This window comes from Penicillium griseofulvum (genome assembly GCF_001561935.1).
Source record: "Penicillium griseofulvum strain PG3 chromosome Unknown contig_6, whole genome shotgun sequence".
Classification (NCBI taxonomy): Eukaryota; Fungi; Ascomycota; class Eurotiomycetes; order Eurotiales; family Aspergillaceae; genus Penicillium; species Penicillium griseofulvum.
Window position 1 is genome coordinate 1,979,210 of NW_024467419.1, and position 15,150 is coordinate 1,994,359.

General features: G+C 46.8%; 6 protein-coding genes across 6 annotated transcripts; 2 read left to right on the forward strand and 4 right to left on the reverse strand.

Moving 5' to 3' along the window:
- Window positions 1-446: 446 nt before the first annotated feature.
- On the reverse strand, window positions 447-1,542 carry PGRI_078230 (short chain dehydrogenase/reductase family protein; the record flags this gene model as incomplete). Its single annotated transcript, XM_040795537.1, has 2 exons — window positions 447-1,456; window positions 1,506-1,542. The coding sequence occupies 2 exons, from the start codon at window positions 1,540-1,542 to the stop codon at window positions 447-449; spliced, it is 1,047 nt and encodes a 348-aa protein (XP_040653214.1).
- A 1,783-nt stretch (window positions 1,543-3,325) lies between these two features.
- PGRI_078240 (Major facilitator superfamily domain, general substrate transporter) lies at window positions 3,326-4,665 on the forward strand (the record flags this gene model as incomplete). Its single annotated transcript, XM_040795538.1, has 6 exons — window positions 3,326-3,403; window positions 3,465-3,695; window positions 3,746-3,977; window positions 4,026-4,225; window positions 4,341-4,407; window positions 4,484-4,665. 6 exons carry the CDS (start codon window positions 3,326-3,328, stop codon window positions 4,663-4,665), a joined length of 990 nt encoding a protein of 329 aa, XP_040653215.1.
- Window positions 4,666-5,236: 571 nt separating this feature from the next.
- Window positions 5,237-5,728, reverse strand: PGRI_078250 (uncharacterized protein; the record flags this gene model as incomplete). The annotated part of the gene is made up of 1 exon (XM_040795539.1): window positions 5,237-5,728. One exon carries the CDS (start codon window positions 5,726-5,728, stop codon window positions 5,237-5,239), a length of 492 nt encoding a protein of 163 aa, XP_040653216.1.
- Window positions 5,729-6,240: 512 nt separating this feature from the next.
- Window positions 6,241-7,973, forward strand: PGRI_078260 (Peptidase T2, asparaginase 2; the record flags this gene model as incomplete). The annotated part of the gene is made up of 3 exons (XM_040795540.1): window positions 6,241-6,474; window positions 6,537-6,937; window positions 7,001-7,973. The coding sequence occupies 3 exons, from the start codon at window positions 6,241-6,243 to the stop codon at window positions 7,971-7,973; spliced, it is 1,608 nt and encodes a 535-aa protein (XP_040653217.1).
- A 202-nt stretch (window positions 7,974-8,175) lies between these two features.
- PGRI_078270 (uncharacterized protein) lies at window positions 8,176-8,766 on the reverse strand (the record flags this gene model as incomplete). The annotated part of the gene is made up of 1 exon (XM_040795541.1): window positions 8,176-8,766. One exon carries the CDS (start codon window positions 8,764-8,766, stop codon window positions 8,176-8,178), a length of 591 nt encoding a protein of 196 aa, XP_040653218.1.
- A 1,196-nt stretch (window positions 8,767-9,962) lies between these two features.
- Window positions 9,963-11,856, reverse strand: PGRI_078280 (Major facilitator superfamily domain, general substrate transporter; the record flags this gene model as incomplete). The annotated part of the gene is made up of 5 exons (XM_040795542.1): window positions 9,963-10,637; window positions 10,705-11,092; window positions 11,164-11,298; window positions 11,354-11,529; window positions 11,704-11,856. The coding sequence occupies 5 exons, from the start codon at window positions 11,854-11,856 to the stop codon at window positions 9,963-9,965; spliced, it is 1,527 nt and encodes a 508-aa protein (XP_040653219.1).
- Window positions 11,857-15,150: the final 3,294 nt, after the last annotated feature.

Consider the following 15,150-nt stretch of genomic DNA (forward strand, 5'->3'; position numbering starts at 1 on the left):
TGGAATCTGTGTGTTAGGAAAATGAGATGCAGAGACGATCTGAAGAAAAATACAGTGAAAAATGTGATTGACAGCGCTGATGAACTGTCGGTGCAACAAGTGGAGCGAATCAAAATCGCGGTGAAGCGTCGTGCACGGACCAACATGGGGCTGGGTGATTTCTTCATATCCCAGCCATCTATATATTCGCACACGGAGTACTCCGTACCTCATGTATGCTTCTAAAAATAAAGATGTTTGGTACAATTCAACATGTCTCTCGGCTCAGAGCAGCATGTTTCAATCCCAATAAAAGAACAAGGCTCATGTGCTAACTGTGCTCTCGCTAAAACAGTATATCCAATCTCCTATTATTGCCGATAACAGTGCAATATGTGCATCAACACACCAAAACAATAGTACAACATACCCACAAGTATCAGAAGAAATAAAACAAACCAGCAACCCTAATCAGCCCTCATCAACTTCTCCAACTTACACCTCAACGAATGCTGTAACCACGCGGGCAACGACCTGAATCTCTTTGCAATCCACCCAGTAGATGCAGGAACAACAACATGCCCACTCTCAGCCTTGAGCACTTGCTCAACAAGCTTTTCAGCAACAGTCTCAGGGTGAAGTAGGGGATTAAGCCAAGTATCCTCAGGGGTCAAATCCTTAATAAGATTGGTCCGAGTAAAACCCTGCGTAACAAGCACCGTCCGGACCTTGGGCGCATTGTATCGCGTAACAAGCTCAGCACCAAGTCCTTCATGGAACGCAATAGCCGCAGCCTTGGACGCCGAGTAATCGACCATATTAGGCGTGACAGTGTATCCAGCCTGGGAAGCAACAGTAACAACCATACCATGGTTCGCCTCGATCATATTGGGCAGGAACTCCTGTGCGAGCCAGTAGTGCGCAAACGTGTTGACTTCGAACATGCGACGGGTCTGGACTGCTGTTGTTTTAAGGATTGTTTTGCCAGTGCAGATACCCGCGTTGTTGATTAGGATGCTGGGCCGGCCGAATGAGGCGCGGATTTTGGACGCCACGTCTGCAATGTTGCTTGCAGAGGTTATGTCGCACTCGTAATACCGCACACTATTTGGTAGCACGTCATCAGTTGCTGGAGGGGCAATGTCCAGGATGGCGACTTTGATGTCGCGCGCCCCGAGCAGCCCGGCGATGCGGCGGCCGATCCCATTGCTGCCGCCTGTCAGGATTACAACTTCGCGGTGCCAATCGTATGTATCGCTGACATTGTTGTTCAGCTTGCGACGGTCGAGCCAGTTGCCTAGCCGATTGATGAGGCTTGTTGCTGTTAGGACTTTGAGGACTTTGTAGAGATTTGGGCGCGATTTGGCAATATTGCGACCTTGGGCTGTGTAATAGGCCAAAGCAAAAATAGGGAGTAACTTCCAGGGGTCTAGGAGATTTCGGGAGATGAAGTTTCCCAGTACATCAGCAGTGAAACCTGAGGTGGTTAGCATTAACTGGTCTTTAACAGAAACAGGGGTTTGTACCTTCTCTCGACAGCCATTTGCTTGCGTTGGGCGCCATGTTAGGATTAAATTGTATATCTTCACCCAGCTCTCAAAGATTGGCCATTGGAAGAGTTAAAAGATAACAGATGTCTTTATGTACATCTAATTACATAGTAAGCTGGCTCGTGCCTCAAATTAACCAGCAAAATGCGGGGAAGCCGAGGCCCGCGAGCAGCATGCTGATTTTTGATTCTCTAATCTGGGAATATACCTATTTGATTTCCTCTGCCGCTTCTTGGCCTTTTCTTTCCATTTAGTGCTCAGACCTTGCCGCTTGTGCTCACTGAGTACAACTGAGCGTCCCGCCTGCATGCCCAGGTGGACCCCGGTGTATTATATAATCACCAGCCCGCTCAATGCACATCACCTGATTGTTATATAGGTTGGTTGTCACATGACCATATAAGTATGGTCATGTGACCCGTGATGAGCTTTTTGGATCTCACTGGCCTCCTCTAATAATTGTTGAATGTTCGACCAATACCCGGCGTGACCTGTATAGTTGCGATATACATATTTCTGTGCGTAGATATGGGCATTTTGGCGGATATATTCAACGTCCGGCGTGGGCTTCGGAGCTGTCGCGGGTTGTAAGATGTCTCGATTGCGTCGGGCGGAGGAGAAATTGCGTAGAGATGCTTTCAATCCATATGAATTCCTGCAGTTGTAACATAAACATGATTTCAGCGCCATTGAAGTTGCGGGAGGAAGATAACGGACAATGTAGTGGATCTCCCACCTTAACCCTGTTGGGAAGATCTCCCTAGTATGCAGGGCCACCCACACCAACAGTATCGTCAATGACATTTTCAAGTCAATACTTTGATGCATATCGATCCCTTTCCATGGAATATCACGAAAATGTATGAAGATAGATGCACCGAGGCGTCACGTACCCTTATCGATGAAGAACCAAAGGAAGCTGTGGGCAAACGACAACTATCCAAATCTCGCATGATCATACTCGTTGCAGGTCTGTCATAAATGACTATTGAGCACAAACATTTTCTAACAAGTTTCCTCAGGTATTCTCATCTCAAACTTGGTAGGTCACGTTTGGTTCAGTCAATCTCCCACCTGGGCAAACCTCATATGAACCTAGTCCACGGCTATAGACTCTAGTCTATCAGCATCATCACATGTGGCAGTCGCATCGGCATTCAGTAGAACAAATCTGTCGTCATGGCCCGTGAACGCCTTCCTTCTGATGTCAACGACATTCCAACCATTATATGCTCGTGTATCCGACCATCTTGGTCGCAAGATACCATATCTCACGGCATCGACACTTTTTATTAGTGGACTAGTTATATGTGCCAGTACAGATCTATGGGCTGGTCTTATATTAGGGCGTGCAGTCTCTGGCCTAGGTACAGCAGGGGTTATGACCATGGGTACTCAAATTCCCAATACTATTATAATGGCAAGGGGGCTGATTTTCTGTCTTAGGGTCGGTGTTATTGACCGATGTAGTCGGGGTAGAGAAACGGGGGTACTTTCAGTCGATGAATTATGCTGTCTACGGGATAGGTTCAGGGTGAGCCAGATCTCACCTTAATTCTCACTACATGATCTCATTTTGACGGTACATAATTTTCTTCAAGACTTGGATCAGCATTTGGAGGTTTATTAGTGGAGAGATTTGGCTGGAGTATGGTATACAAGGTTTGTCTGACTTGGTCTGGCGAAGAGAAATGATGATTCCTGCTAACACCTTTTTCTTGTAAAAGGCCCAAATCCCATTCGCAGCTACAGCCCTCATCCTCTTGGTGGTCTCTATTCCATCTCGCGCTCGCTTCATGTCCATTAATGGTTTCAACTGCAGTCAAAGCCTGGTATCCCTGGATAACTACGATTGGTGGGGATCTGTGCTTCTAGTAAGTGACGTACCAGACCCCTTTCTCTCATGGTGCAGTCTAACAGCTGTTCATACTAAAGTTGACCACTTTGATACTGCTCTTTGGTTTTCTGACCACTGGTGGAAACATCCTTCCCTGGGGTCATCCTATGGTGATTACTCTTGGATTATCTCTAATTGCCTCAGCGGGGTTTTTCATAATGCTCGAAAAGAAAGCCAAAACACCCATTCTACCTCTACAACTCTTCACCTCGAGCCCGACAAGAAGCCTTATGGTGACTGGCTTCATGTTCTCACTGATCAACTATATGGTACGTGGCTCCTGTATTGCTCTTTTGAAGTATACTAACGTAACACTAAGATAATGTATCATACCACTTTGTTTTTCCAATCTGTTCTACTCGAGTCGGCCCAGCAAGCCAGTCTTCACCTCATCATCCCATCGGTCTCATTTACTTTCATTAGTATAATTACAGCGTCGGTTATCGCTAGACTGAAGACCCCTCTTTACACTCTACGCGGAAGTCAAGTGCTGCTCGGCATCGGCGTTCTGGGTCTTTTCGTCGCAATTGCCCAAACCTCAGACCATACTCGTATGCCGGATTACATATATAATTTGGCTCTAATTTTCCCGACCCTAGGCGTGGGAATGATGGCCCCCAGCACGGTTCTGACACTTCTAAATTCCTCTACCAAGGAGGATCATGCTGTCGCTAACGGGTGCTTCATTATGATGAGATCACTGGGCGTGTTTGTTGCTGTTGCATTGGGAACAACAACATTGCAGAATGCTTTCGAGTTCTCTTTAGCACACCAGAAGGTTGATGATAAATCTCGAGAGGTATGTGCCACATGCATTATGCCTAATATTTCTTTTCTTTTCTTTTTTTTACAAAAGGACTCCTATCTTGTTCATGAAATGACATGATATATAAACTAAATCTATACAATTTTAGGCAATAGAGCAGGCGCGGCAGAAGGTTGAGTTGATACCTACTTTGCCAGACTCAATTCAATCAAAAGGTATGAAGTTAAGCTCAGTTTATTTTTCGTTAAGATACAGGGACAAGAGCTAAGAAGTGATACTGACTTGTCATAGTTGTCAATGCGTATTCAATGGGATTTGCCATGCTGTTCGGGCTATGTGTGCTGTCAACAGTATTAATCATGCTCAGCCTCAGAGGCGTCAGTGTCCAGGAACTTGGAAATGGAACTTATAGCAAGCAGACTGCACCACACAATGAGGAAGAAAATACGGAAATGGAACCGGTCAGAAGATGATATAGCGTGACAATCTGAAAGCTGGTGTGATTATCGATTTTACCATTTAGAGCAGGATTGGAATATCTTGATAATGAAATGCAGTTAGTTTCTTGAGTCTGACCCTGGGTTTTATCTACACAAAGACCTTGGATGTGATAATTCACATCCCCAGACGTGCTTCACTATAATCCTCAGTAAGTCTGTTACATATATAGTTGACATAATATTATTTGAATCTCCAAACATTTTGGAGATGGCTTGAGGGTTTTATATTTCTGTGAGTTTTGAATATTCAGTTACTGGAAGACCAGGCTTAGAGAGGAAGACATCTGCTTAGCTGCTTGAGAGCAATGAATTGGATGAAGAAGCTAACGTTCACATGCCCAGCCTTGTCCAAGAATTTGAACCACAATAATGTAACTGGTCTCTATTTACAAGAACTTTGACACTCCCCATCACTTCCACCACCATCGAATCTCAGATGGCCACCTCAAGTCATAGATTCATCATCTACTTGGTCGTCAAAAACATTTAGCAATGAAAGTGGTATAGGGTAATTCGGCTCTTACCTATCACCAGATCATGGCACCTATTCCACAACTCCAGAGCAGGCCATATCGCCGGACTTGGTGCAGGCCAGTTCGTTAACCAGCTCCTCGCGCTTCTCAACAACGCCAGAGCAGGCCATATCACCAGACTTGGTGCAGGCCAGTTCGTTGACCAGCTCCTCGCGCTTCTCAACAACGCCAGAGCAGGCCATATCACCAGACTTGGTGCAGGCTAGTTCGTTGACCAGCTCCTCGCGCTTCTCAACAACGCCAGAGCAGGCCATATCACCAGACTTGGTGCAGGCCAGTTCGTTGACCAGCTCCTCGCGCTTCTCAACAACGCCAGAGCAGGCCATATCACCAGACTTGGTGCAGGCTAGTTCGTTGACCAGCTCCTCGCGCTTCTCAACAACGCCAGAGCAGGCCATATCGCCGGACTTGGTGCAGGCCAGTTCGTTGACCTGGGTGTCAATTGGAGCGGCCATGACGCTGCAAGCGGCAAAAAGGATAGATAGGATGGTCTGGGACTTCATCTTGTCGGTGATACAAATCTATCTTGATATGAGGCGCGAAAGAATTGGAGGATCGAAAGGATGAGAATGAGGGCGTTGATGTTGATTTAACGAAATTGAATCATGGGGTCTTCAAGGCTCTTATAGCTCTAAATAATTGACATGCAGGGATAAATTAATGGGATTTATCCTGTTGGGCTTAGATCCTATCTTCGCATATAGTGGTGGCCTTGCACAATTGGAGGAACAACCTAAATGCACTAGGAGGGGAATGTTCTAGACAGTCTTGTCGAAGCAAAGATTTTCGCTATACTCCTTGTTCCATTTTCAATGCATTTTCCGGTTTTCTCAGGGCTTATGCAACCGACGCAGTGGGTGGCCTTGCATTAAAATATCACTGGAGCCGTATTTGCTTGTTTCTATCGGAGACTAAGTCAAAATCGTAGAGGGCAAAGGTAGGAGATTTCTCTTAGATGAATAGGTCTCCATGACTCTTTGTCCGTAGGCCTTTAATCCATCAACATATAAATCACATGTCTTACAGCATTGTCCTCCACGCTGGAGCTGCCGATTCTTGGGCAGGAGAATCTCAACTCCAAGAGAAAACCGAATTCTTCCTACATCATTTGATCAATGGAGCCGAAGATAAATTGAGGAATGGAGAAAGTGCATTGCAAGTCGTTACTGAAGTAGTATCTGCTTTGGAGGACTATCCACAATTCAACGCCGGCAAAGGATCTGCTCTCAACAATGACGGCTTCCACGAGGTGAATACCGCTAGTCCTCTCTCTACATAATTGGATAAAGAAGAGTGTTGACAAAGCTGCAGTTAGAAGCAGCTGTAATCGACGGTCGTACATGTAGGTACCGAGCAGCAGGGGGCTTGCAGCGCACCAAGAACCCCATCAAACTGGCGCATAAAATGCTGGATTTTCCGGCACCAGCATTGATAATTGGGAATGCAGCCGATGAGCTAGCGGAGACAAATGGCTTGGACATGGTAGATAACTCATACTTTACTACCGACAGCCGTCGAGTCTACTGGGAGGCGAAGATGAACAAGCTGCTGGAAAATCATGGCACCGTGGGTGCAGTGGCCCTCGATATTTATGGCAACCTTGCGGCTGCCAATTCCACTGGCGGTGTTACTTTCAAGCACCGAGGACGAATCGGGGATACGGCGATTGTTGGCGCAGGGATCTATGCTGATGATGAGGTAGCGGTTGTTTGGTACGTGGGAATTGAGCATACGTCCAACGGATCATACTAATATTGTCCTTCTCAATTCTATAGCAGTGGAAGCGGTGATGCTATACTACAAGCCACTGTGGCTGGAAGAGCTGCAGCAGCAACGCGGTCGGGAACCAAGCTGAATGATGCCGTGGAGAAGGCAATTTTGAAATCTGCTGAGCTCTACCCAGATTCCTCATGTGGAGTGATTGCAATCGATGCATCCGGGTCTATCTCAATCCACTGTAATAGTCGGATTTTTGCAGTCGCGTCGGCCAGTTCTTCCCAACCCGAGTGGGCTGGTATCGCGAGATCGACCATTCCGATCTTGAGTCAACTCGCTATCTTCGAGAATGAAAAGATCATAGCTGGGATGGTAAAGTACCCAACTTTTCCAAATCAGATCGTGGTTTGTTCCCAGCCGAGGGAGCCCATCTTGTCTCTGGAGGCTGAGCCCTTCGTGGATTTCTTCATCCGACTACGAAGAGTGATTCGGAAGGTACAAAGTTTCTACCAGGCGCCTGATATCGCATTCATAACCTGTGGGAAAACCTCTTCGGCATTTGTTTTTCCGCTCTCGATATCCACGCAGTATATGGATATAGACCTCAAAGATGACGACTACACCACTACCTACCGTCCTTTAAGCGACGGCCACCGTGCAGATTTCCACTACGTTGATGACAGGTTGATCAAGGTTAGAATCCATCGACCGGATAAAGCTGGGCTGTTCTCCACAGAGCTACAACAATACTCCCAGACTATCCTCCAAATCTGGACTATCCTCCAGGTTCTATCACGGGAGGTAGGCCCTGATGCATCACGTCCGCATCTTGAGGTCCATCCTCAACGAAAGGGACATGTCACCATATTCTTAGGTATGCCTCATCCATCATCATTTCCTAAGCCTGCGACCTTCTGCGATTCCCTCCCGGGATATCTCACCCCGGAACTGGGACCAAAAGTGGCGGACATGGCTAGCCTTGGGCGGCTAGCAGGTAAAATGGCGGAGTATTTGACAAGTTCATCAATCTAGCTAGTCAGTACATAGCCAAATTGTGAGCTTCCTATTTCATTCTGTTGCAACACCCAGAGTATTAGTGGGAAATGATTTGTCTGCTAGGCCTTAAACTAGCTACCTATGTCGGTTAACTAGCCTCCGAAGTTTGTATATGATACAGATTCGTTCCTTCTCTCTCTTCTCACATTTCAAAGAAAATGACAATGCAACTTCAACATCAAGTCTCACCACCGCTCAAACCTGGATAAAACAGTAAGACATGCTCCCAGATAATCCTTGTGACCTCCTCTGGCTGCAGATGAGTCACATCGATCTTTAGGAACTCCTCCCTATCATTAAACTCGAAAATCGGTGCTCCCTTTCGAAATATCTTTAGTAGCTCTATGTCCATAAGCTTTGCATGTTTTTCACGCTCCAACTGCGTCATGCGTCTGACATTCTCATCTTCATCGCACGTCAGAACAATCGGAATCAGTAGACAGCCTCGATCCTTGGCGGCCTGCACATATTCTGCACACACACTGGCACCTTGTTCATTTGTTGTTTGAAAATCGGTGAATAGATAGGTCGTATTGAAGGTTGCAGGCTCAGTTGCTAGGGAGGTAAAGATAGCGGTGCGGAGAGCGCGCCGAAGAGACTGATAGCCTGGTTGGGTGCGATGGAGGACAGCGTCAGCGGGATTGATGAGAAGGTGGTTGTGGATCAGCTTTAGATTTGCTGAGAGGGCAACAAGATGTTTGGCGATTGTCAATTTTCCAGCACCGGGGAAGGCATTGATGTGGATGAGGGGATGAGGGGTTTCAGGCATTGTGATCAGGGTAATGTCAAGCTATAAGCCAGAGAAAGGGAGTAGAAGAGACAAACTTTCAGGAACTACTTAACGTCTTCGTCTTGAGATTCCTGAGGTACTTGAGATACTCAAAACCTGAGTTAATCATAAATGTAACTTCTTTTTTGGTTTTCCAAGGTTAGAGGAAACTCCAGTTATGCAAGGCCCTTGGGGGGCAAATCCTTCGCAATATTGCGCAACACTATCCATTTAAAATTGAAAGACATTTGTGCCGAGGCATTATGAATATACTGTGGGGATGGAGTTTTTAATTTCGACTTTCCCTTGATATTAACAGTTATGCAAGGCCTCCATTCCCTTATCAGAACAAAAGTACTATACAGGCCAGGATTTAGTGCGCTAAGCCTTTCTTCCCGAGAGTTGAGATCTACCTAGTTATTTACTTGATTTCCTCTGCCGCTTCTTGGCTTTCCATTTCCGTCTTAGTGCTCAGTCCTTGCCGCTTTTTGCTCACTGAGTAGAACTGAGCACGCCCTTGAGTATTACATACTCACCACTCTCGCTCACTGAGCATCACCTGATCGTTACATAAGCTGGATGACTCGCTCACTGGAGCAAAGCGCGGGGAGCAGCTAAGTCAGCAGCTCACCTCAATAAAATGTACCACACTAGCCCCATCCAAATACAGTTGTTCACCAGACTCTTGACCATTGTCCCCTCAACGAAAGGCTAGCGTCATCAATTTGGCGGTCAATCCCGGTTATTTCGCCTCCAGCTGAGATGCAAATTGATAGTGGGGGCCAGCGTATCGATTCTGCCGCCAGCCTTGTCATGAGTCGCATCCCATTCCTCCAGTTCGGAGACAGGAACTTTTCTCAGCTTATTGCTTTGCACACCACCTCCCAAGTCGCGATATTACACCTACGGGACTGGAGAAAACGTGACTGCAGCTGCCAGTTACTTAGCATCTTGCTCTAGCCGTATGTTTATCTTTTAGATTAGTTCATTTATGTTTAAGTATTGGCATCGTTAAAAGAGGAGAGGATGCCCTGGGGCATCCGAAAATCTTGTATATGTACAGTCACACTTCACGAGTATTTGCACCCTGGTACTTCTAATTTTGCATCCACTCACATCTACTCGGGTCAATACTAGTAATGGAAAGGCGGTAACCAGGGCGGTCAACAATAGAAGTAGTATAGGGGTTCAAATACTTATGAACTTCCAGTTTCCTTCTTCTCCTCCTCATCGCCCTCCTTTTCCTTCCCCTTGACCGAATTCCAGTTCATTCCCAAGGCTGCAACAAACCCCACACAGGCGGCCGCGACGGGCAGCCAGAAGCAGCTTGTCACGGCAGAGTTATATATCACCAGCACCGATTCTCTTTCACTCTCCGCGATATGCTGTAAGAAGCCCGTCGCACCCTGCTGGATGACATCGCCTGCATCCACATTGGGGATAGCACCCGCCTGCAAACCCTTGCGGAGCAGATTAGTAAACACATTCTGCGATACCGAAATCGACACCGCCGCAGCAAAGCTGATCGCAAAGCCCACGCCGGCCAGTCCGAGGGGCACATCTTTTGCTGCGAGCGCTGTCTGCGTCGCTGACCACGGCTGTGGGAACGACAGCCCAGTGCCCATGCCCAACATCACTTGCCACCCAATCCAGGCGGCATGTGTGGTCGAGGGTTGGAATGTGGTCAAGAAGCCGAAGCCTATTGCCATCATGGCGGAGCCCAGTAACATCAGCGGTGTGTAGTACCCGATTGCGGAGAGGATGAAGCCCGAGCTTATGGCCACCACGGAGAGCGCAATGATTGAGGGGAGCAGCATTTGCCCCGATTTGGCGGCCGTCGCGCCCTTGATTGCTGGAAACCAGATCGGAAGCTATACGTATGATGTGGCGAGTGAGCGAGGCTGTTCGATGAAAAATGTCATGTCAAGGGGGACTCACGAAGTAGTCAATCACATTAATCGCCGCGGAAGAGCAAAATGCATAGAGCATACACAGCCCTGCCGTCCGATTGAGAATGACCGAACGCGGAATCATAGCCTCGTCTTTGCGGAGAGTCTCGTACGCCAGAAACATAGCAAATGAAACGCCTGCGACAACCAGAGGCGCGACCACTTGTCCACTGCTCCAATGGTACGTTGTGCCGCCCCACTGGAGGGCAAGCAGCAAACAGACGATGCTGCCGGTAAAGACGAACAGACTTGGGATGTTGAGCTGCTTGATTTTTGACAACAACGACTCGTCCACGCCTTTTTGACTCGGCGGCTGCTTGAAGACGAAAATTAGTACGGCTAGAGTAAACCCCCCGATCGGGAGGTTCAGCCAAAAACTAGCAATCAGGGAGCATCAGCAAGCGTATGGTCACTCTGGAGAACGCGATGAGTACGGAGGAGCACTTACCACCACCTCCAAGTAACATAGGTTGTCAGAGCGCCGCCAATCACAGGAGCTACGATCATAGCAATGCATTCTAGCCCCCCGACAGTACTATTGAAGATCGGTCTCCAGCGCAACGGCACCGTATGCGAGCCAGCACTACATCATCACGTCAGTCAGCCGACCATGTTGTAGTAAGAGTTTTTGTAATTACATCAGAACACCATTGAGAACCCCCGAAGCGCCACAGCCAGCAATCGCGCGCCCAACGATGAAGGCAGCCGAATTAGGCGCAGCGGCAGAGACGATAGATCCAATTTCGAGAATTACAACCGAGACGACCAGCAGCCATTTCACGCGGAACATGGTGTACAGTTTGCCAAACACGAACTGCGTTGAGCAGGTTGTTAATTGGTATGCTGAGCCATACCAGCCGATGTCAGTAAGAGAGTGGAATTCATTGCTTATCGTTAGCGTTGCTGTTCCAACGATCGTTGTTGTCCTGAACGCGCACGAAAATTGTTAGCAAAGCATTGCGATATCCTTGAAGAAGGGGGAACATACAAGTCCTAGAATGAAGATGGCTAAGCCCATTGCAATGAAGACGGGGAGTTGCTGCCATAGGCGGAAATCGGTTTCAGAGTCTCGCTGCTCGGCTACTGTCTCTGCTTTTTCTAAGGGCAACCCTTTCTCACTGTTTTCTGTAGTGGCGGTCATGCTTGAACCTAGGTCAACAGATGGATCGACTGTCTGCGGGAGGTGGAAGATCTGTGGGAGAATTGAAACGTCGACACTTTTCTTTTTGTGACAGACGGGGGAATCCTTAAAAACACACCCATTTTCTTTATTTTCACCCCCGGCCCCCCCTGCTCGTACTATCCCTGTTCCAGGAAATCGCTGTTTCTGTAATACCCAAGTGCTGATCAGTGATATAGCTTCTAACTCTTCTATAGCCTTTTACTTTCAATATACTAATATTAAGTTTTAAGTCTTTGATTGTTCGCTGGGTGATCTCAAACTTCTTTGAACGGCACGGTACGTGAAGCACAGCCTGGCTATTGGTCAAGATTGATCAAGGCGGAGCTTTAGCTCAGATAAGCTCCGGGGGGGCCCGGCGTTGAACTCCTATCTGAGCACCGGCGCCTGCAGTAGTGGGTAAGACGGGACTTCCTTCGCTCGACCTCCTATAAGCATGTAGAGGCCTCCCAGACTGTCGTGTGGAGTATCTACTGCCGTGACCTGCTAATTGTTTACCATTGTATAACGGAAGTTACTCCGGTCTGGACCGTCAATTGCCGATCTAGTGCTGTCACCAAACCATGATACATGTGCAGGCTGGATAGATGTAAATAACGGCTTAGACGCTTGGCGCCTATCATCAATTCGTGTAAGCGCCATCGCAAGCATGACCTTACTTGTGCTTATTCTCCTTGCACTTCTGTGTTATAGCTACTTCAGCCTTCGTCTCCTCTTCTCCTTACGCAAGGTACCTGCAGCGCACTGGTCTTCTCGTTTCAGCTCTGCCCGGATCCTGTGGGCGAGATGGACAGGTGCTGAGCTCAAGTTCCTACTCGACGCCCACGACAGACTCGGGCTAATCGTGCTTGTGGGCCCCCAAAATCTTAGCGTGAGCAGCTACCAAGATAACTAGAAAAACATAGCTGCATCACGAGAAGTTCTGGGTAAGATCAGTACCGATACTAGTACTGGTTGGATATCTAACAGCTGACATAGGCCTCGTCTTGGGTTATGCACTGTGGTACCTCGCGAACCATCCTGGTGCGCAGCAAAGAATCCACGCGGAGCTCGAAGAGCACCAAATCGACATGAGAAGCCCTAGTCATCGCTACCAAGCTCCAAATGCTCTGGATAGGCCCTCTCGGTTAGACTCCCTCCCTTACCTCCGTGCCGTCATCGACAAATGTCTCCGTATGCGTCCGGCAAGCACGCCCTTGCCCAGAATCACGCCTCCAGATCAAAGCGTCCCCGTCGCGGGAATTGACCTGGTTATCTCTTTCTAGTCTTCCAACACAATTTTAATTTACATTTTCTCTTCAAATCTACTAAACAGCCTCTCCGCACAATTAAGAACCGACTCGGATGTTATTACTGGCTGTCTATTCTTACTTTTTTTTTTCTCTCGCGCTAAATAACTGTACCACCGGAGAAATTCTTTGATGAGTATATGGTCTGGAACCGCACAGCCAAGCCCTAATTTGTAGCCCTCGATTCGATGTAGTGTAATAAACCTAATAGCAAGTAAGTAACTTATTCGTCGGATATACCTTAGGTATAAGTGAATGTTAACTTACTTTGTCCAAAGATCAACAGCCTGGTAGTATATCCTCTTAGTCTTAGGTATTCTTTTATCTTTCTCTCGGATGGAATCTTTATCTATATAAGCGCTAAAAATATAGCTGCTCTCTTGCAGTTGTTTATAGCGCTTCTCTTTAGCGATCTTATCTTGTTGAGTAAAGAAGTTTTCTCTACCTATAGCTTGAGTGAAGAGCTGAAAGGATGAAGTAGAAAACCGATAAAGCTATCTTGTAGGTTTAGAGTAAGGATTGGAATAGTTCTAATTTATAACTTAGTATTTTGAATTAACCTAAAACTTTACTCCTATATCACCCTATTATAGATAAGCTCGGTGCCTTCTAATTTTGTATTATCGTATTTTAGTGTCGCTATTTTTTAAGGGGGAAACGAGACTAGAGGATTGTGTACCTTAAGAAATCGGGGTATGGTGAGAAGTGAGGGCTATCAAAAAGTGATCGTAAAATAAATAATATTATAGGGCAAAGTGCTTCTTTGGGTATAGACTGAGCGTGGACTAAGTGCTCAATAGATGGCTCTGATTAGTCTGAGTAATCAGTGAGTAATTAGTGAGCGATCAGTAAGCGATCAGTGAGCATAATCACAATCGCTGAGCGCTCACTGAGTCTGAGCCCGGACTGAAATCTACTCAGTAAGCCTGACTCTGAGCGCCCTCGTAAAAGCGGCGGCAGCTAAGATAGGAAAGCCCCACCCGGCAGAGGAAAAATGCTAACGTATAGCTACCTATATTGCCTGGGCACACACGTCCAACGCCAAAAGGCTTAGTCTTTTGTACGTATAACTTTTAAACTTATTTTAACATTCAAGAATATTTAAGTAGACCAAAGTGTTTTTTTTATCATTATACTAGACTATACTTAGTTCATATTCAATTCGCACGTACGGAGTAGGTCGGGTAAATACTCCAGACTTTTTCTATATATGATCTAGTTGATGCAAAACACTAGTACAACAAAAGTACCTCCGGGGGCCAAATCCGTACCCTAAGAACAGGAAAAGGAAAACCGCAGACTTCAGTATTCGGTGTGCGGTAAGAGAGCCGGATCAAACGATTGAGACTCATATTTGTGGTCAATCACCCATTCGGTCAAGGCATCGAAATTTCGACACATCCTTGTCCCTCCCTCACCGGGCCATTTGACATCATATTCCTTCCAGATGAGTGTCGAATCCGAAGCACACATTAACGCCTGTCTCACAATATCCACACAGTGCATAGTGTGATGATAGGTGGCTTCACGGATTGTGTATTCTGGGTCCTGGAAGAGATGCATGATGATCGATCGCGCTTGACTCTAAAATGGGTCCATGTTTTTAGCGTCAGTCAATCGTAGCGAGACAACAAGAACTCACCAGACAATGCAATTGGTGAAATACAGCCACCATATAAATATGTCTATCCGGATCTGACACTCCACGAACGGAATGATGTACATCCATATCGATAACTTGTTGGTCGGTCAAGCCGATCATGCCATCTCCCACTATATTTTTTTTCCAGTATAAGTAATATGAGCGTACAGTTATAGAGCAAACGAGACTCACCAGGGAAAAGACTTCGCCAGTGTTGCTGAGAGATTGTTGTATTAAAATTCAGAAAGTCATCATGATAATCATGGTATATTCTTTCCACTATCTCCGGATGCTTCTTTTCACCAGATGGGGAGTAGACTGTTG